Here is a 21,156-nt window from a genome sequence, read left to right as displayed (position 1 = left end):
TCAGCAATCACTGCCTCATTGCCTGCATCCGTAATGGGTCTGTGACCAAACAACCACTCCTCATCACTGTGAAACACTCCCTAAAACACTTCTGCGGGCAGGCCTTTCTTCTGCGGGGTATCCTGGAATGACATTGATCTCATCCCGTCAGTAGAGGATGCCTGGTTATTCTTTAAAAGTGCCTTCCTCACCATCTTAAATAAGCATGCCCCATTCAATTGTTTTTAACTAGGAATAGATATAGTCCTTGGTTCACTTCAGACCTGTCTGCCCTTCACCAGCACAAAAACATCCTGTGGCGTTCTGCATTAGCATCAAATAGCCCCCGTGATATGCAACTTTTCAGGGAAGTTAGGAACAAATATACACAGGCAGTTAGGAAAGCTAAGGATAGCTTTTTCAAACAGACATTTGCATCCTGTAGTACAAACTCCAAAAAGTTCTGGGACACTGTAAAGTTTGTTTATTCCATGTGTAACTCTATGTTGTTGTATGTGTCGAACTGGTTTGCTTTATCTTGGCCAGGTTGCAGTTGTAAATGAGAACTTGTTCTCAACTGGCCTACCTGGTTAAATAAACGAACAGCATTCTTACATAGGTATTCCTCTTGTCCAGATGGGATAGGGCAGTGTGAAGTGTGATGACGATTGCGTCGTATGTGCACCTGTTGGGGCGGTGTGCAAACTGAAGTGGGTCTAGGGTGGCCGGTAAGGTGGAGGTGATATGATTCTTGACTAGACTCTCAAAGCACTTGATGATGACAGACTGTTTATTGTTGCAGTCCACTTCCAGGTGTTGGGTGTTAAGGGGTATTTTAAGAGCCATTTCTCAATTTCTCATGCATCAGGCAACTTCTGCTTTTGCTTTCAATGCCTTCAGAAATGAAGACAGGCCACATGTGGTGGGAAAGTTCTGGAATTTAGCATTTTACTGTGAATATTGTGTAACCTATTATGGTTATGCATTGCACAAAATCAACTTGTATTGTTTGCACAGTGTTTGGGCCAATTCAAGTCAGGGGCTAAAATGTGAGAGCTCTGTAAAACTAGACACTTGATATTAACTGTCACGTTCTTGGGCTGTAAATGAGTTACACTGCTCCTGTCCTCTATTCAATAAACAGACTGTACACTACAGTCTATTCAATTAACAGACTGTACAGTACAGTCTCTATTCAATAAACAGACTGTACACTACAGTCTCTATTCAATAAACAGACTGTACACTGCACAGTCTCTATTCAATTAACAGACTGTACAGTACAGTCTCTATTCAATTAACAGACTGTACAGTACAGTCTCTATTCAATAAAGAGACTGTACACTACATTCTCTATTCAATTAACAGACTGTACACCACAGTCTCTATTCAATTAACAGACTGTACAGTACAGTCCATATTCAATTAACAGACTGTACACTACAGTCTCTATTCAATTAACAGACTGTACACTACAGTCTCTATTCAATAAACAGACTGTACACCACAGTCTCTATTCAATAAACAGACTGTACACCACAGTCTCTATTCAATTAACAGACTGTACACTACAGTCTCAATTAACAGACTGTACACCACAGTCTCTATTCAATAAACAGACTGTACACTGCTCCTGTCCTCTATTCAATAAACATACTGTACAACACAGTCTCTATTCAATTAACAGACTGTACACTACAGTCTCTATTCAATTAACAGACTGTACACCACAGTCTCTATTCAATTAACAGACTGTACACTACAGTCTATTCAATAAACAGACTGTACACTACAGTCTATTCAATAAACAGACTGTACACTACAGTCTCTATTCAATAAACAGACTGTACACTACAGTCTCTATTCAATAAACAGACTGTACACCACAGTCTCTATTCAATAAACAGACTGTACACCACAGTCTCTATTCAATTAACAGACTGTACACTACAGTCTCTATTCAATAAACAGACTGCACGCTACAGTCTCTATTCAATAAACAGACTGTACGCTACAGTCTCTATTCAATAAACAGACTGTACACCACAGTCTCTATTCAATAAACAGACTGTAAACCACAGTCTCTATTCAATAAAAGGTGTGTACAGCACAGCGGGTGTAGCTCCATCCTTGACTGAGATTTAAATACATTTGGTTATAATACATTACTATACATTCCCTTATTACTGTGGCAGTCAGAATATTCCAAACCTGGAGACCATACTACAGTACACAGTTAGATAGATTAGATTAGTTATTCATTTATCTATTGTAGCTGGAAAGCATGAAAGTCATCAATGCTGATTTACAAGTTCTTGAGTTTTAACTTGCCCTATACACAGAAATGAAGGGTACTGTAGATCATACAGGCTACTCTGCTAATGCTGAAGGGTACTGCAATTCCTAAGAAGGGTACTGCAATTCCTAACAGGCTACTCTGCTAATGTTGAAGTGTACTTGTAGTTCCTAACAGGCTACTCTGCTAATGTTGAAGTGTACTTGTAGTTCCTACAGGCTACTCTGCTAATGCTGATCAAAAGCGTCTTCCTCTTTCAGTTGCAGGAGGTTTTAAATGATCCCCTAGCGTGGGCGTATGACAAGCCACAAGGCTCATCTCGTGGTGCTTAACAGAAAAGAACGGAAACGTCACAAAGAAAAACAACATCCACAGTGGCAGTGAAAGGGGCTATAAAAAAAAACAGGTGACTTGGTAGTTAATACGCCCTTGGAATGCAGCCTAACAGTTCAAAGTCCTTTATAACAGTATGTCAGCTGTATGATCGTGATAGAAGGAAAACCTGTCATTCAGAACAACATGACCTTAAGTCTCTGGAAACAGTAAAGCCCTCTAAGATCTTGCTCTTGTGATGCTACACTGATCTATATCTGCACCATAAATATCTATACCAGCACCATAAACATCCATACCTGCACCAGAAATATCTATACCTGCACCAGAAATATCTATACCTGCACCAGAAATATCTATACCTGCACCATAAACATATATACCTGCACCATAAATATCTATACCTGCACCATAAATATCTATACCTGCACCATAAATATCTATACCTGCACCATAAATATTTATACCTACACCATGAATATCTATACCAGCACCATAAATATCTATACCAGCACCATAAACATCCATACCTGCACCAGAAATATCTAGACCAGCACCAGAAATATCCATACCTGCACCATAAATATCTATACTTGCACCAGAAATATCTATACCAGTGTCGTGTCTTTGGCTATGCCGGATTAAGTGATATGACATGCTATTCTATAAAATAATTTCTCCGTAATTAATATTACCTGATTGAGCTAATCATGTAAATGTAATTAACTAGAGTGTCGGGCACCACAAAATAATATTTATAGAGCTGTTATCTTACGAATAAACTCTTAAAGACCTAGTAATATTTCACATCAATAGCAGTCAATATTAAACGTCATCTTAATTCAGTCTCATCTGAAAGTTGCAAATTCTTAGTTATCTGCACGAACCCTGGCTAACAAATTGAATCAGCAATACAAAATTGGGTTTAATTATTTATTTACTAAATGCCTAACTAATCACACAGAATTACACATACACATAATTAAATCATAACTTGATTACAAATTACGTCATAAAGGAAAACGTCCCTAGCGGGCGGAACAGATAAGGCAGCTTGTTACACAAAAGAAAAGGGGCTGGGTTTGAGTGAAAGAGCGGGAAGACTGAGGAACAAAGGGAAGAAGCTGTGCTATCGTAAATACAGTATCTTATGCATTCTCAATTACCGCCCATTTGGAAAAGGAAAATGCAATAAATATTTACTCTGAGCTGCGCTTCGGTAGGTTGGTGGTAGATGGAAGGCCGTGTTGCCCAACCGAGTCCTTTTGAAGAATGTCTCGGGTAGTCAATTGGATACGTTGTAGTAACGTCGTTGTCTGATACACGGGATACTCTGTCTGTTCCTTCCTAACCCTAATTTGCAGCGGCTGTTGCTAACTCAAAGTCTAGGAGGTATCACTTCTGTAGTGAATAAGAGTTCAAAGTTCATACCATTCGCAACCAAAGCTCACGCTGATGTTGGCTTCATTCTGTAGTTATTATCTGAACCATTCTGACATCGGACCGTCGTCCTCACGTCCTCGGAACAGGAGGTTATATTGTCATCTAGGGCTTATATAGGAAGGGAGAGGAGGGCGTGTTTGAAAAGTTTTATAGCCCATGTCCCTTCACAGGGGCGGGCCACTGATTGAGCAGAGCCCTATCTTATGAAAACCCAAATCTCACATTTTAGAAGCTAAAATCATTTCATCCCATCACGAAACATTTCATATTCAAACATTTAAATTGAACAACAATTCCATGTGAATCCGATAACTATAATGTGTAGACTTTCCACTGTAGTTTATGTCATCTTATCATTGATGAGAATGTCTCAGATGACAACCGAACTGACATCATATTCATTAAGTACCACCGCATATGTTCAGTTGGTCGGATTACCAGAATATAGTTCATTTCCCCCCACATTCTGATGTTCCCAGAATCTCTATGTTAACCAAGGGTTTTGCAAATGTAACATCAGTAGGGTAAAGAGAGGAAAAAGGGGGGAAGAGGTATTTATGACTGTCATAAACCTACCCCCAGGCCAACGTCATGACACCAGCACCATAAATATCTATACCAGCACCATAAATTAAGCACCAAGTAGAGACATGAGAAGAAAGGCTACTAGCCTGTGTCTTCCTGTTGTGCTCTGTAGTGTACTTGTCTTGATGTGGTGCTCTGTAGTGTTATTGTCTTGCTGATGTTGTGCTCTCTAGAGTTCTAGCCTGTGACTGATGTTGTGCTCTCTAGACTTCTAGCCTGTGACTGATGTTATTTCTAGACTCAGTAGTATGTGCCACTAACCAGTGTTTGTTGTTTCTCTGTCTCTGTCTCCAGGCCTCTGAGGGTGTCCCTATCCGGTTCTTCTCTGTGCTGGCTGACCTGGTGGAGACGTACTACAGTCCCAACATGGGTCTGGCTACACACCTGCAGTTCCCTGTTCAGAAAGAGGAGGAGCCAGAGGAGGAGCCAGGTCAGATAATAACCTGCTTATTATCTTTCTGTGTTTCAAAAGGTACCCTATGGGACCTGGTCAAAGGTAGTGCACTATGTAGGGAGTATGGTTTCATTTGTGATTTAGCCATTCTCTCGTATTATGTTTTGCTACAGCTGAGCTAACCCAAGGTAGCTTGGATCTGACCTAACCCAAATTAGCTTGGTGGTCCCAGATCTGACCTAATCCAAGGTAGCTTGTTGGTCCCAGATCTGACCTAATCCAAGGTAGCTTGTTGGTCCCAGATCTGACCTAATCCAAGGTAGCTTGTTGGTCCCAGATCTGACCTAATCCAAGGTAGCTTGTTGGTCCCAGATCTGACCAAATCCAAGGTAGCTTGTTGGTCCCAGATCTGACCTAATCCAAGGTAGCTTGGATCTGACCTAATCCAAGGTAGCTTGTTGGTCCCAGATCTGACCTAATCCTAGGTAGCTTGTTGGTCCCAGATCTGACCTAATCCAAGGTAGTTTGTTGGTCCCAGATCTGACCTAATCCTAGGTAGCTTGTTGGTCCCAGATCTGACCTAATCCAAGGTAGCTTGTTGGTCCCAGATCTGACCTAATCCAAGGTAGCTTGGATCTGACCTAATCCAAGGTAGCTTGTTGGTCCCAGATCTGACCTAATCCTAGGTAGCTTGTTGGTCCCAGATCTGACCTAATCCAAGGTAGTTTGTTGGTCCCAGATCTGACCTAATCCAAGGTAGTTTGTTGGTCCCGGATCTGTTTATGTTGTATAGCCAACTTCTACTGTACCTCAATAACTCCAGTAACCCTGCACACTGTAATTATGTGTGTGGCCCTGAGCCTGTATATAGCTTGCATTTCCTTCTATATACTTTGAAACTTGAAAACGTGAAACCTCTAATACCTGTCCAAAATTGTAATCAGTAAGATAAATGTGGGTTCACTTTTCCCCGAAGAGGCAATAGAAGAAGACAAAACGATCTATCGAACGCATTTGTCGTGTCATCATAGCGATCTCTGACTTGTGGTCAGACTGGCTTAACTTAAACTTGCACGTTTTTTTTCTGATACTGAATTGAATGTCATTAAGAAAACATTACTTTCTAAATTTAAAAGTAATCCAAGAAGTAATCATCTAGTTGTGTAATCTGATTACAATATTTTTTAGATGATAATGTAACTGAGTTTGTTTTTTAAATAATCAGATTACATACAATCCAACACAGTTAAGGTAGATACACTAAATCAAATCAAATCAAATCAAATGTATTTATAAAGCCCTTACATCAGCTGATGTCACAAAGTGCTATGCAGAAACCCAGCCTAAAACCCCAAACAGCAAGCAATGCAGGTGTAGAAGCACGGTGTCTAGGAAAAACTCCCTAGAAAGGCCAAAACCTAGGAAGAAACCTAGAGAGGAACCAGGCTCTGAGGGGTGGCCAGTCCTCTTCTAGCTGTGCCGGGTGAGGATTATAACAGAACATAGCCAAGATGTTCAAATGTTCATAGATGACCAGCATGGTCAAATAATAATAATCACAGTAGTTGTCGAGGGTGCAACAAGTCAGCACCTCAGGAGTAAATGTCAGTTGGCTTTTCATAGCCGATCATTCAGAATATCTCTACCGCTCCTGCTGTCTCTAGAGAGTTGAAAACAGCAGGTCTGGGACAGGTAGCACATCCGGTGAACAGGTCAGGGTTCCATAGCCGCAGGCTACATGACCAAGAGTATGTGGACACCTGCTCGTCGAACATCTCATTCCAAAATCATGTGCATTAATATGGAGTTGGTCCCCCCTTTGTTGCTATAACAGCATGGACTCTTCTGGGAAGGCTTTCCACTAGATGTGCGAACATTGCTGAGGGAACTGCTTCCATTCAGCCACAAGAGCATTAGTGAGGTCGGGCACTGATGTTGCGCAATTAGGCCTGGCTTGCAGTCTGCTTTCCAATTCCTTCCAAAGGTGTTTGATGGGGTTGAGGTCAGGGCTCTGTGCAGGCCAGTCAAGTTCTTCCACATCAATCTCAACAAACCATTTCTGTATGGACCTCGCTTTGTGCACAGGGGCATTGCCATGCTGAAACAGGAAAAGGCCTACCCCAAACTGTTGCCACAATGTTGGAAGCACAGAATCATCTAGGCGATTTGTGCTGCGCGCTTCAGCACTCGGCGGTCATGTTTTGTGAGCTTGTGTGGCCTACCACTTCGCGGCTGAGCCGTTGTTGCTCCTAGACGTTTCCACCTCACAATAACAGCATTTACAGTTGACCTGGGCAGCTCTAGAGGGGCAGAAATTTGAGGAACTGACTTGTTGAAAAGTTGGCACCCTATGACAGTGCCACGTTGAAAGTCAATGAGCTCTTCAGTTAGGCCATTCTACTGACAATGTTTGTCTTTGGAAATTGCATGGGTGTCTTCTCGATTTTATACACCTGTCAGCAATGGGTGTGGTTGAAATAGCCAAATTCATTCAATTGAAGGAGTGTCCGCATACTGTACTATATATAGTGTATTTACATGTTAAGTGGGGCACCAGAGTCATTGAGGTAGATATATAACAAATACAGTGCAAATAGCAGAATTTCTTATAAGTTTCCGGGTTAGAATCCCGCTCCTTGAAAGCAGCAGCTCTACCCTTTAGCTCGATGCGGATGTTGCCTGTAATTCATGGCTTCTGGTTGGAGTATGTACGTACGGTCACTGTGGTGACAACGTCATCGATGCACTTATTGATAAAACCAGTGACTGATGTGGTGTACTCCTCGATGCCATCAGAAGAATCCCGGAACATATTCCAGTCTTTGCTAGCAAAACAATCCTGTAACTTAGCATCTGCGTCATCTGACCACATCCGTATTGATCTAGTCACTGGTACTTCCAGCTTTAGTTTTGCTTGTAAGCAGGAATCAGTAGGATAGAGTTATGGTCACATTTGCCAAATAGAGGGTGAGGGAGAACTTTGTACACATCTCTGTGTGTGGAGTAAAGGTGGTCTAGAGTTTTGTTTCCTCTGGTTGCACATGTAACATGCTGGTAGAAATGAGGTAAAACACATGTAAGTTTCCCTGCATTAATTATCCCCGGCCACTAGGAGTGTCACCTCTGGATGAGCATTTTCTTGTTTGCTTATGGCCTTATAGAGTTGGTTGAGTGGCCTTATAGAATTGGTTGAGTGGGGTCTTAGTTCCAGCATCGGGTTGTGGTAGTAAATAGACAGCTAAGAAAAATATAGATGAAAACTCTCTACAGCTTATCATGAGATACTCTACCTCAGGCGAGCAAAACCTAGAGACTTTCTTAATATTAGATTTCGCGCACCAGCTGTTATTGACAAATAGACACAGACCTCCACCACTTGTCTTACCGGAGGCAGCTGTTCTATCTTTCCGATGCACCGAAAACCCAGACAGCTGCATGTTATCCATGTTGTCGTTCAGCCACGAGTGAAACATAAGATATTACAGTTTTTAATGTCCTGTTGGTAGGATAGTCTTGAACGGAGCTCAACCAGTTTATTCTCCAGTGATCGCACGTTGGCTAATAGGACTGCTGGTTGAAGCGGATTACCCACTCGCCGTCGGATACTTACAAGGCACCCTGACCTACGTACCCGATATCTCCGTCTCTTCTTCATGTGAATCACAGTGATTTGGGCCTTGTCTGGTGTCTGAAGTACATCCTTCGCATCCGACTCATTAAATAAAAAATCTTTGTCCAGTTCAAGGTGAGTAATCGCTGTCCTGATATCCAGAAGCTCTTTTCGGGTCATAAGAGACGGTGGCAGAAACATTATGTACAAAATAAGTTACAAATAACGCAGCAAAACACACACAATAGCATAATTTGTTAGGAGCCCGTAAAACGGCTGCCATCTTCTCCAGCTTAATTAATGAGAATGTGGACTTGGTATTTTACCACATAGGGCTATCTTCTGCATACCACACCCCTACCTTTTCAAAACACAACCAATTGGCTCAAATGCATTAAGAAGGGAAGAAATTCCACAAATTCGCTTTTAGCAAAGCACACCTGTTAATTGAAGTGCATTCCAGGTGACTACCTCATGAAGCTGGTTGAGAGAATGCCAACAGTGTGCACAACTGTCATCAAGGCAAAGGGTGGCTACTTTTAAGAATCTCAAATATAAAATAGATTTTGATTGTTTAACTTGTCATGGCTGCAATCCCAATACCGGGATCGATATGACAACTACCAGTGAAAATCGAGGGCGCCAAATTCAAACAACAGAAATCTCATAATTACAATTCCTAAAACATACATGTGTCTTATATCATTTTAAAGGTAATATTGTTGTTAATCCCACCAAAGTGTCCGTTTTCAAATAGGCTTTTCAGCGAAAGCAATACAAACGATTATGTTAGGTCTCCACCAAACCACAAAAGCACGGCCATTTTCCAGCAAAATATAGCATTCACAAAAAGCTGAAATAAAGATAAAATGAATCACTAACCTTGAATTATCTTCATCAGATGACACTCATAGGACTTCATGTCACACAATACATGCATGTTTTGTTTGATAAAGTTCATATTTATATAAAAAAAATCTGAGTTTACATTGGTGTATTAGATTCACTAGTTCCAAAAACATCAAGTGATTTTGCATAGCCACATCGTTTCAACAGAAATACTCATCATAAATGTAGATGATAATACAAGTTATACACATGAAATTTTAGATATACCTCTCCTTAATGCAACCGCTGTGTCAGATTTCAAAAAAAGTTTTACGGAAAAAACCAACACATGCAATAATCTGAGAGGGCGCTCAGAACAGAAGCCAAATTAGCCGCCATATTGGAGTCAACAGAAACCAGAAAATACTTGATAAATGTTTTCTTTGTTACCTTTGATGAACTTCATCAGAATGCAGTCCTAGGAATTCCAGGTCCACAATAAATGCTTGATTTGTTCGAAAATGTCCAATTAGCTACTTTGGTGGCGCGTTTGGTAAACAATTTACAAAGCGCGTCCACCATAACGTGACGAAATGTCCAAAAGTTCCTTAACAGTCAGTAAAAACATGTCAAACGATGTACTGAATCAATCTTTAGAATGTTGTTTACATATATCTTGAAGAACGTTCCAACCGGAGAATTAGAATGACTTCAGATGAGCGATGGAACGCAGGTCCTTCATCTGTGAACGCGCATAGTGAAATGTGGTCAACTCGTGGCAGTGGTGACTATTTCCTGTCTCATTCGACCCCCCTTCACATTAGAGTCATCAGACAAAGTTCTATTGACTGTTGACATCTAGTGGAAGACGTAGGAAGTGAAAACTCATCCATATCCCGCTGTAATTTCAATGAGAGCTTGGTTGAAATTCTGCCACCCCCAGAAAAAATACAAACAGGAAGTGGAATTTCTCAGGTTTTTGCCTGCAATATGAGTTCTGTTATACTCACAGACGTAATTCAAACAGTTTTAGAAACTTCAGAGTGTTTTCTATCCAATACTAATAATAATATGCATATATTAGCAACTGAGACTGAGGAGCTGGCCGTTTACAATGGGCACCTTTTCACCCAAGCTACTCAATACTGCCCCTGCAGCCATAAAAAGTTAACACTTTTTTGGTTACTGCATGATTCCATATTTATTATTTCATAGTTTTGATGTCTTCACTATTTTTCTACAATCTAGAAAGTAGTCCAAATTATGAAAAACCCTTGAATGAGTCAGGGTGTCAAAACCTTTTTCTTAAATACTTATTTTCCACCATAATTTGCAAATAAATTCATTAAAAATCCTACAATGTTATTTTCTGGATTTTTTTTCTAATTTTGTCTGTCATAGTTGAAGTGTACCTATGATGAAAATTACAGGCCTCTCTCATCTTTTAAAGTGGGAGAACTTGCACAATTGGCAATTGGCTGACTAAATACTTTTTTGCCCCACTGTATCTACCTCAATGACTCCAGTACTCCTGTTAACATGTATATACTGTTCAGTACCAGTCAAAGGTTTTGAAACCCTGAATATACATTATCAACAGGAGTACTGGAATCATTGAGGTAGATATGTTAACAGGAGTAAAGGTGACTGTAGGTGCTGTTAGTTAAGTAGTAGTTAAGTAGTAGTAATTCAAGTACTACACAGGGGTATGATACTGATAACTTTCATTATGTCCAACCGTTTGACTGTTGTGGTTGTTCGTCTCCAGATCCAGCTAAATACCCACCTCAGCTACCACCCAGGAAAGGCCCAGGTGGGCTGTCAGCCAATGGCAGTAAAGAGACCCATGGGGGAGAGTCACAGACTTCAGAGCTCGCCTGTGCTTCCCTGAGAGACACATACCTACAGAGGCTGCAACAGTTGGACATGTCTAAGTATGCTCATTTGGGACCACAAAATCTTCTCAGAGTGTTGATCTGAGATCAGGTGCCACCCTATCGATGTAATCTTATTCATTATTGATCAGGCAAAAATGTATCTTAGATCAGCTTTTTTGACTTGATAGGTTTCTGCCTTTCTAGGGAGTTTTTCCTAGCCATTGTGCTTCTACACCTGCATTGCTTGCTGTTTTGGGGTTTTAGGCTGGGTTTCTGTACAGCACTTTGAGATATCAGCTGATGTAAGAAGGGCTTTATAAATAAATTTGATTTAATACACTGAGACACTTATCATTCTACTATGAGCTGCAAAATGCTGATTGAGTGTCTTCAGTAGTATTGTGGGACTGACGACGTGTTGCATTGTGTTACCCAGCTGCCAATCTTTTAGTTAGGCATCAACAAAACTAATCACACTGACTGCTAATTCATTGTCTTCCAGCCTCCCGGAAGAGCACCAACAATCCATCCAGGAATACTTCCACACCTCACTCTGTCTCGATGCTGAGCAAGCCCAGAATGGGAATCCCAACTTTCCCCGTCTGAAAAAGCTCACTATGGGAATTTGCAAACATCTTAACAGGTACAGGAGACTTACAGACAATAGCTAACTACAGTGGTGTCCCAGATTGTTGACACACTTGGTGTGGTGACCACTGATTGGCTGGATACCCTGGTCGCGATGTGGTTAAAGCAACATAAGTCGTTTTTATTGACACTCTTGATAAAGATTAACAATGATGACTGTATAAAATAAATAATTAAAAAAACGGTGTTCTATTGAATGCATCAACAACAACAACAACAAAAAGGGGGAAATTATAATATTTTATACTTGTACTTTTGCTCAGAGAAAGAGATTTTGGTTTGTTTTTGTTTTTATTCTCAAGAAGGTTAGGGGTCAAAATTATTGACAGCCCTAAATATTCTTATATACAAAGTCATCAAAAGTTTACTATTTGCTCACATATTTTTACCATAAAATGACTACATTACCATTAACAGGGGAGGTTAGCATGTCTTGGAGTTATGATCTAACCTCACCATTACCAATAACAGGGGAGGTTAGCATGTCTTAGAGGTATGATCTAACCTCTCACCATTACCATTAACAGGGGAGGTTAGCATGTCTTGGAGGTACGATCTAACCTCTCACCATTACCATTAACAGGGGAGGTTAGCATGTCTTGGGGGTACGATCTACCCTCTCACCATTACCATTAACAGGGGAGGTTAGCATGTCTTGGAGATACGATCTACCCTCTCACCATTACCATTAACAGGGGAGGTTAGCATGTCTTGGAGGTATGCTCTAACCTCTCACCAATACCATTAACAGGGGAGGTTAGCATGTCTTGGGGGTACGATCTAACCTCTCACCATTACCATTAACAGGGGAGGTTAGCATGTCTTGGGGGTACGATCTAACCTCTCACCATTACCATTAACAGGGGAGGTTAGCATGTCTTGGAGGTACGATCTAACCTCTCACCATTACCATTAACAGGGGAGGTTAGCATGTCTTGGAGGTATGATCTAACCTCTCACCATTACCATTAACAGGGGAGGTTAGCATGTCTTGGAGGTATGATCTAACCTCTCACCATTACCATTAACAGGGGAGGTTAGCATGTCTTGGAGGGTAGCATGATCTAACCTCTCACCATTACCAATAACAGGGGAGGTTAGCATGTCTTGGGATTATGGTACCAATAACAGAGGTTAGTATGTCTTGGAGACATGATCTAACCTCACCATTACCATTAACAGGGGAGGTTAGTATGTCTTGGATATGTCTAACCTCACCATTACCAATAACAGGGGAGGTTAGCATGTCTTGGAGATATGATCTAACCTCTCATCATTACCATTAACAGGGGAGGTTAGCATGTCTTGGAGGTATGATCTATCCTATTACCAATAACAGGGGAGGTTAGCATGTCACATGTCATTACCATTAACAGGGGAGGTTAGCACATCCTCACCATTACCAATAACAGGGGAGGTTAGCATGTCTTGGAGGTATGATCTAACCTCTCACCATTACCATTAACAGGGGAGGTTAGCATGTCTTGGAGTTATGATCTAACCTCACCATTACCAATAACAGGGGAGGTTAGCATGTCTTAGAGGTATGATCTAACCTCTCACCATTACCATTAACAGGGGAGGTTAGCATGTCTTGGAGGTACGATCTAACCTCTCACCATTACCATTAACAGGGGAGGTTAGCATGTCTTGGGGGTACAGCATGTCTTGGAGATACGATCTACCCTCTCACCATTACCATTAACAGGGGAGGTTAGCATGTCTTGGAGGTATGCATTACCATACCATTAACAGGGGAGGTTAGCATGTCTTGGGGGTAGATATCTCACCATTACCATTAACATGGGAGGTTAGCATGTCTTGGAGATATGATCTAACCTCTCACCATTACCAATAACAGGGGAGGTTAGCATGTCTTGGAGGTACGATCTAACCTCTCACCATTACCATTAACAGGGGAGGTTAGCATGTCTTGGAGGTATGATCTAACCTCTCACCATTACCATTAACAGGGGAGGTTAGCATGTCTTGGAGGTATGATCTAACCTCTCACCAATACCATTAACAGGGGAGGTTAGCATGTCTTGGAGGTATGATCTAACCTCTCACCATTACCATTAACAGGGGAGGTTAGCATGTCTTGGAGATATGATCTAACCTCTCACCATTACCAATAACAGGGGAGGTTAGCATGTCTTGGGATTATGATCTAACCTCTCACCATTACCATTAACAGGGGAGGTTAGTATGTCTTGGAGACATGATCTAACCTCTCACCATTACCAATAACAGGGGAGGTTAGTATGTCTTGGAGACATGATCTAACCTCTCACCATTACCAATAACAGGGGAGGTTAGTATGTCTTGGAGACATGATCTAACCTCACCATTACCAATAACAGGGGAGGTTAGTATGTCTTGGAGATATGATCTAACCTCACCATTACCAATAACAGGGGAGGTTAGCATGTCTTGGAGATATGATCTAACCTCTCATCATTACCATTAACAGGGGAGGTTAGTATGTCTTGGAGATATGATCTATCCTCACCATTACCAATAACAGGGGAGGTTAGCATGTCTTGGAGATATGATCTAACCTCTCACCATTACCAATAACAGGGGAGGTTAGCATGTCTTGGAGATATGATCTTTGCCCCTCTGTAACTTTTACACTCATTAATTCATTCAGGATTATCTGTAATCATTGTATCATCCACATTCCTGTAGAAGTGTTTACTAACATATTATATTCTTATTTAAAAGTGACTCCAAAATAACACAACACATTATTTACCATTAATTTATATTGGGCACAAAATAATCTGAAACACAACCAAAACTAACTGCAAATGCTTCCAACAAGTTTGAGGCATCACAAGCTTGATGTAGTCATCGTGTGATAGAAATATGGGACCAAATACTACACTTTTGACTACTTTATTTATATTGTAAGTATTTTTAGGGGTGTCAATAATTTTGCCCCCTACTTAAAAAAAAACAGTTTAGTTACTTTAGTTACTATGCTCCCAGCCTCTAGTTACTATGCTCCCAGCCTCTAGTTACTATGCTCCCAGCCTCTAGTTACTATGCTCCCAGCCTCTAGTTACTATGCTCCCCCTCTAGCCTCCCAGCCTCTAGTTACAATGCTCCCAGCCTCTAGTTACAATGCTCCCAGCCTCTAGTTACTATGCCCCCAGCCTCTAGTTACTATGCCCCCAGCCTCTAGTTACAATGCCCCCAGCCTCTAGTTACAATGCCCCCAGCCTCTAGTTACTATGCTCCCAGCCTCTAGTTACTATGCCCCCAGCCTCTAGTTACTTTGCCCTCACGCCCCCAGCCTCTAGTTACTATGCCCCCAGCCTCTAGTTACTATGCCCCCAGCCTCTAGTTACAATGCCCCCAGCCTTTAGTTACTATGCCCCCAGCCTCTAGTTACAATGCCCCCAGCCTCTAGTTACTATGCCCCCAGCCTCTAGTTACTATGCCCCCAGCCTCTAGTTACTATGCCCCCAGCCTCTAGTTACTATGCCCCCAGCCTCTAGTTACTATGCCCCCAGCCTCTAGTTACTATGCCCCCAGCCTCTAGTTACTATGCCCCCAGCCTTTAGTTACTATGCCCCCAGCCTTTAGTTACTATGCCCCCAGCCTGTAGTTACTATGCCCCCAGCCTTTAGTTACTATGCCCCCAGCCTCTAGTTACTATGCCCCCAGCCTCTAGTTACAATGTCCCCAGCCTCTAGTTACTATGCCCCCAGCCTGTAGTTACTATGCCCCCAGCCTCTAGTTACAATGCCCCCAGCCTTTAGTTACTATGCCCCCAGCCTCTAGTTACAATGCCCCCAGCCTCTAGTTACTATGCCCCCAGCCTTTAGTTACTATGCCCCCAGCCTCTAGTTACTATGCCCCCAGCCTTTAGTTACTATGCCCCCAGCCTCTAGTTACTATGCCCCCAGCCTCTAGTTACTATGCCCCCAGCCTCTAGTTACAATGTCCCCAGCCTCTAGTTACTATGCCCCCAGCCTGTAGTTACTATGCCCCCAGCCTCTAGTTACTATGCCCCCAGCCTTTAGTTACTATGCACCCAGCCTTTAGTTACTATGCCCCCAGCCTGTAGTTACTATGCCCCCAGCCTTTAGTTACTATGCCCCCAGCCTTTAGTTACTATGGCCCCAGTCTTTAGTTACTATGCCCCCAGCCTTTAGTTACTATGCTCCCAGTCTTTAGTTACTATGCTCCCAGCCTCTAGAACCTAGGCCCCCAGAGGCATGGAGAGGCAGCCTCTAGTTACTATGCCCCCAGCCTCTAGTTACTATGCCCCCAGCCTCTAGTTACTATGCCCCCAGCCTTTAGTTACTATGCCCCCAGCCTTTAGTTACTATGCCCCCAGCCTGTAGTTACTATGTCCCCAGCCTTTAGTTACTATGCCCCCAGTCTTTAGTTATTACGCTCCCAGCCAGAGAACCTGAGGGGGACCAAGAGGCATGGAGAGGCAGTCTTTAGTTACTATGCTCCCAGCCTTTAGTTATCATGCTCCCAGCCAGAGAACCTGAGGGGGGCTGAAACTGTGGACATATTTTAAAGAGATCTTGAAACACATATTTTTAGCTTTGCTCTTCCTTTTGGGAGCTTTTTAGTTAGTTGTTCAGTTCGTCTTTTTTTCCTGTAAAGGACATTGTGTTGTATTCTGTCTGAAATGTGCTGTGTAAATAAAGCTTGATTTGATTTGATAACATTTTCTGAGCAATTTGCATTAATAGAAAATAAGATAATCCCCCAAAAAAATTTGGAGCATAAAATACAGCCCAGTATTTGAATTATTTATTTTATACAGTCATTATTTTAATTTTGGACCCCACTGTATATATCTGCAACATTTAAAGCACTCAGCATTCCCTGTTAACCACAGGGTTGGGGTCAATTCATGGAAATTAACTGAATAGAAATGGAATTGATTGACTCCAACCCTGGAAAACAACATTTGATGAACCCTAACCCTTGTGGGATGAATTAAGTATTTTCGGTTGAATTTACATGTTTTGTGCTCCTGTGTTGTCAGTGAGATCTCCCGTACCCTGCCCACTCTGGAGGCCTTCCAGAGGCTTCTAGACCAACAGCTGTCCCCAGGGGTCGGCCGAATGAGAAGTCAGGTGGGTTGTTATTATAATCAACCTTATATTAGCCGTTATTTTAACATCAGTATTCAGTAAGGAGATGGGACAGTATGAGCTGCATTCAAGATGGTATTATTTTAACATCAGTATTCAGTAAGGAGATGGGACATTATTAGCTGCATTCAAGATGGTATTATTTTAACATCAGTATTCAGTACGGAGATGGGACAGTATGAGCTGCATTCAAGATGGTATTATTTTAACATCAGTATTCAGTAAGGAGATGGGACAGTATGAGCTGCATTCAAGATGGTATTATTTTAACATCAGTATTCAATAAGGAAACAGGTCGGTATGAGGATCCATTCTCGACTAGAGGGTCTTTGTCTTTCTGTAAAATGACTAATAATGCTATCTGATTGTAGGTATATTGATGCTGCATGGTAACAGGTGGCTATTATTAACAATTTATCAGACACTTCTGTTTAGTTTTACTGTCATCTTTGGTCTAGTGTACAGTATTTATATCTCTGGTCTAGTGTACAGTATTTATATCTCTGGTCTAGTGTACAGTATGTATATCATCTCAGGTCTAGTGTACAGTATTTATATCTCTGGTCTAGTGTACAGTATTTATATATCTGGTCTAGTGTACAGTATTTATATATCTGGTCTAGTGTACAGTATGTATATCATCTCTGGTCTAGTGTCCAGTATTTATATCTCTGGTCTAGTGTACAGTATTCATATCTCTGGTCTAGTGTACAGTATTTATATCACCTCTGGTCTAGTGTACAGTATTTATATCTCTGGTCTAGTGTACAGTATTTATATCATCTCTGGTCTAGTGTACAGTATTTATATTATCAAGTCCTTTGTGTTTTTAATGATATTTCCTATGTGATGCGCTGAAGGCTGCCTCTGCCCTAATTCTTGGTTTATGTTGAATTTACGTTTCTGCTTTTAACTTCTAGGTGTCAGCAGATTCAGGTCAGGCTGTGTCATTCAGGCTGGAACAAATTACCAAACTGCTCTACTCCATCGAGGATAAAGTAATGTTTAACACTATTCTAAACTTAGGGCCTGTCCCATTCTCTAAATAGTGCACTGCTTTCGATCAGGGCCCATAGATCTCTGGTCATAAGTAGGTCACTATATAGGGAATATGTTTGCCATTTGGGACGCAATCTTATTCTGACATTTGATTTTAGATTTTTTATTTTTTTATTCAACGTTAGCAACGTTAGCAAACGCTTGTTCATTTACTATTTCTATCAATCACTAACTGACCGTGGTGTAGATGATCTCTCACATGTTGTAACGTCTTTCCTGTTACACTTTGACCAAAACCAGACCTGAAACAGAAGCATACAGTGAAAGGAGTAAATGCTTCCTTTTCACATACTGTAGTTTCCTTTTTTTTCCCACAGGCCAAAGCTGCTCTGTTTGAGTCGGTAGGATATGACGGAAGCCACAGGAAGTCTCTAATACCACCTATCACATTTGAAGTAAGTTGAACAAAATGAGATACTGCATGATAACAATGTTACCACATATATCAGTCTATATCAAATATATATAATATATAAATATAAATATAAATATATATATTATATAATATCAAAAGGCACAGCGGATTATGAAACTTATCTGAAACAAAAAAATCAATAAAATAATCTCTATTATCCATTAGGGTAAACTCCAAATTGTCTTTGCACGGTTTAATTGAACAAGGAACAAGGTTCCTTTTGGTGAATTTATGAGGTCGTGGTCTTCTTTTACAGGTCAAATCAGAGTTGCTTGGTCTCACAAACAAGATGTTCATCAAGGTGGATGTGGAAACTGGGAAGATCTACTTCAAGAAATATAAAGACGGACCAGAAGATAAATACTTTGTACACAATAAAAGTAAGTACTTTATTTCTCCTATAATCGTAAAGAGTCTTTCTATTGTTGTTTTTACATTCTGGGCTGTATCTACGCCTTAGACTGGGGTTACATTCTGTATCTAGGCCTTAGACTGGGGTTACATTCTGGACTGTATCTAGGCCTTAGACTGGGGATACATTCTGGGCTGTATCTAGGCCTTAGACTGGGGTTACATTCTGGGCTGTATCTAGGCCTTAGACTGGGGTTACATTCTGGGCTGTATCTAGGCCTTAGACTGGGGTTACATTCTGTTGTATCTAGGCCTTAGACTGGGGTTACATTCTGGGCTGTATCTAGGCCTTAGACTGGGGTTACATTCTGTATCTAGGCCTTAGACTGGGGTTACATTCTGGGCTGTATCTAGGCCTTAGACTGGGGTTACATTCTGTATCTAGGCCTTAGACTGGGGTTACATTCTGGGCTGTATCTAGGCCTTTAGACTGGGCTTACATTCTGGACTGTATCTAGGCTTTAGACTGGGGTTACATTCTGGGCTGTATCTAGGCTTTAGACTGGGGTTACATTCTGGACTGTATCTAGGCCTTAGACTGGGGTTACATTCTGGGCTGTATCTAGGCCTTAGACTGGGGTTACATTCTGTATCTAGGCCTTAGACTGGGGTTACATTATGGACTGTATCTAGGCCTTAGACTGGGGTTACATTCTGGACTGTATCTAGGCCTTAGACTGGGGTTACATTCTGGGCTGTATCTAGGCCTTAGACTGGGGTTACATTCTGGGCTGTATCTAGGCCTTAGACTGGGGTTACATTCTGTATCTAGGCCTTAGACTGGGGTTACATTCTGGGCTGTATCTAGGCCTTAGACTGGGGTTACATTCTGTATCTAGGCCTTAGACTGGGGTTACATTCTGTATCTAGGCCTTAGACTGGGGTTACATTCTGTATCTAGGCCTTAGACTGGGGTTACATTCTGGGCTGTATCTAGGCTTTAGACTGGGGTTATGTATCTAGGCCTTAGACTGGGGTTACATTCTGGGCTGTAGGCCTTAGACTGGGGTTACATTCTGTATCTAGGCCTTAGACTGGGGTTACAGTATGGACTGTATCTAGGCCTTAGACTGGGGTTACATTCTGGACTTTATCTAGGCCTTAGACTGGGGTTACATTCTGGGCTGTATCTAGGCCTTAGACTGGGGTTACATTCTGGGCTGTATCTAGGCCTTAGACTGGGGTTACATTCTGGACTGTATCTAGGCCTTAGACTGGGGTTACATTCTGGGCTGTATCTAGGCCTTAGACTGGGGTTACATTCTGTATCTAGGCCTTAGACTGGGGTTACATTATGGACTGTATCTAGGCCTTAGACTGGGGTTACATTCTGTACTGTATCTAGGCCTTAGACTGGGGTTACATTCTGTATCTAGGCCTTAGACTGGGGTTACATTCTGGGCTGTATCAAGGCCATAGACTGGGGTTACATTCTGTACTGTATCTAGGCCTTAGACTGGGGTTACATTCTGGGCTGTATCTAGGCTGTATCTAGGCTTAGACTGGGGTTACATTCTGTATCTAGGCTTTAGACTGGGGTTACATTCTGGGCTGTATCTAGGCCTTAGTACATTCTGGGCTGTACTGGGGGGGTTACATTCTGGGCTGGCCTTAGACTGGGGTTACATTCTGGGCTGTAGGCCTTAGACTGGGGTTACATTCTGGGCCTTAGACTGGGGTTACATTATGGACTGTATCTAGGCCTTAGACGGGTTACATTCTGTACTGTATCTAGGCCTTAGACTGGGGTTACATTCTGTATCTAGGCCTTAGACTACATTCTGGGCTGTATCAAGGCCATAGACTGGGGTTACATTCTGTAATGTATCTGGCCTTAGACTGGGGTTACATTCTGGAGGCCTTAGACTGGGGTTACATTCTGGGCTGTATCTAGGCCTTAGACTGGGGTTACATTCTGGGCCTTAGACTGGGGTTACATTCTGGGCTGTATCTTGGCCTTAGACTGGGGTTACATTCTGGGCCTTAGACTGTTATTCTGTAGGCCTTAGACTGGGGTTACATTCTGGGCTGTATCTAGGCCTTAGACTGGGGTTACATTCTGTATCTAGGCCTTAAACTGGGTTTACATTCTGGGCTGTATCTAGGCCTTAGACTGGGGTTACATTCTGTATCTAGGCCTTAAACTGGG

General features: G+C 41.8%; 1 protein-coding gene across 3 annotated transcripts in view; it reads left to right on the top strand.

Annotated features, from left to right (window-relative positions):
• Positions 1-21,156, top strand: part of LOC139416142 (inositol polyphosphate-5-phosphatase D) — a 64,278-nt gene that overhangs the window by 12,608 nt on the left and 30,514 nt on the right. For all 3 annotated transcript variants that reach the window (XR_011635072.1, XM_071164511.1, XM_071164601.1), the window contains exons 3-9: positions 4,931-5,066; positions 11,237-11,402; positions 11,848-11,988; positions 17,014-17,104; positions 18,043-18,120; positions 18,499-18,576; positions 18,853-18,976. Coding sequence is in view for 2 of the 3 variants with exons in the window: in XM_071164511.1 (XP_071020612.1) it covers positions 4,931-5,066; positions 11,237-11,402; positions 11,848-11,988; positions 17,014-17,104; positions 18,043-18,120; positions 18,499-18,576; positions 18,853-18,976 (814 nt within the window). In the remaining variant the exon portion in view is untranslated. The remainder of the gene's footprint in view (positions 1-4,930; positions 5,067-11,236; positions 11,403-11,847; positions 11,989-17,013; positions 17,105-18,042; positions 18,121-18,498; positions 18,577-18,852; positions 18,977-21,156) is intronic.

The sequence above is a fragment of the Oncorhynchus clarkii genome, chromosome 1 (genome assembly GCF_045791955.1).
Source record: "Oncorhynchus clarkii lewisi isolate Uvic-CL-2024 chromosome 1, UVic_Ocla_1.0, whole genome shotgun sequence".
Lineage (NCBI taxonomy): Eukaryota > Metazoa > Chordata > Actinopteri > Salmoniformes > Salmonidae > Oncorhynchus > Oncorhynchus clarkii.
The sequence above is the reverse complement of the archived record's forward strand: the minus strand, read 5'-3'. Positions and strand labels throughout refer to the sequence as shown.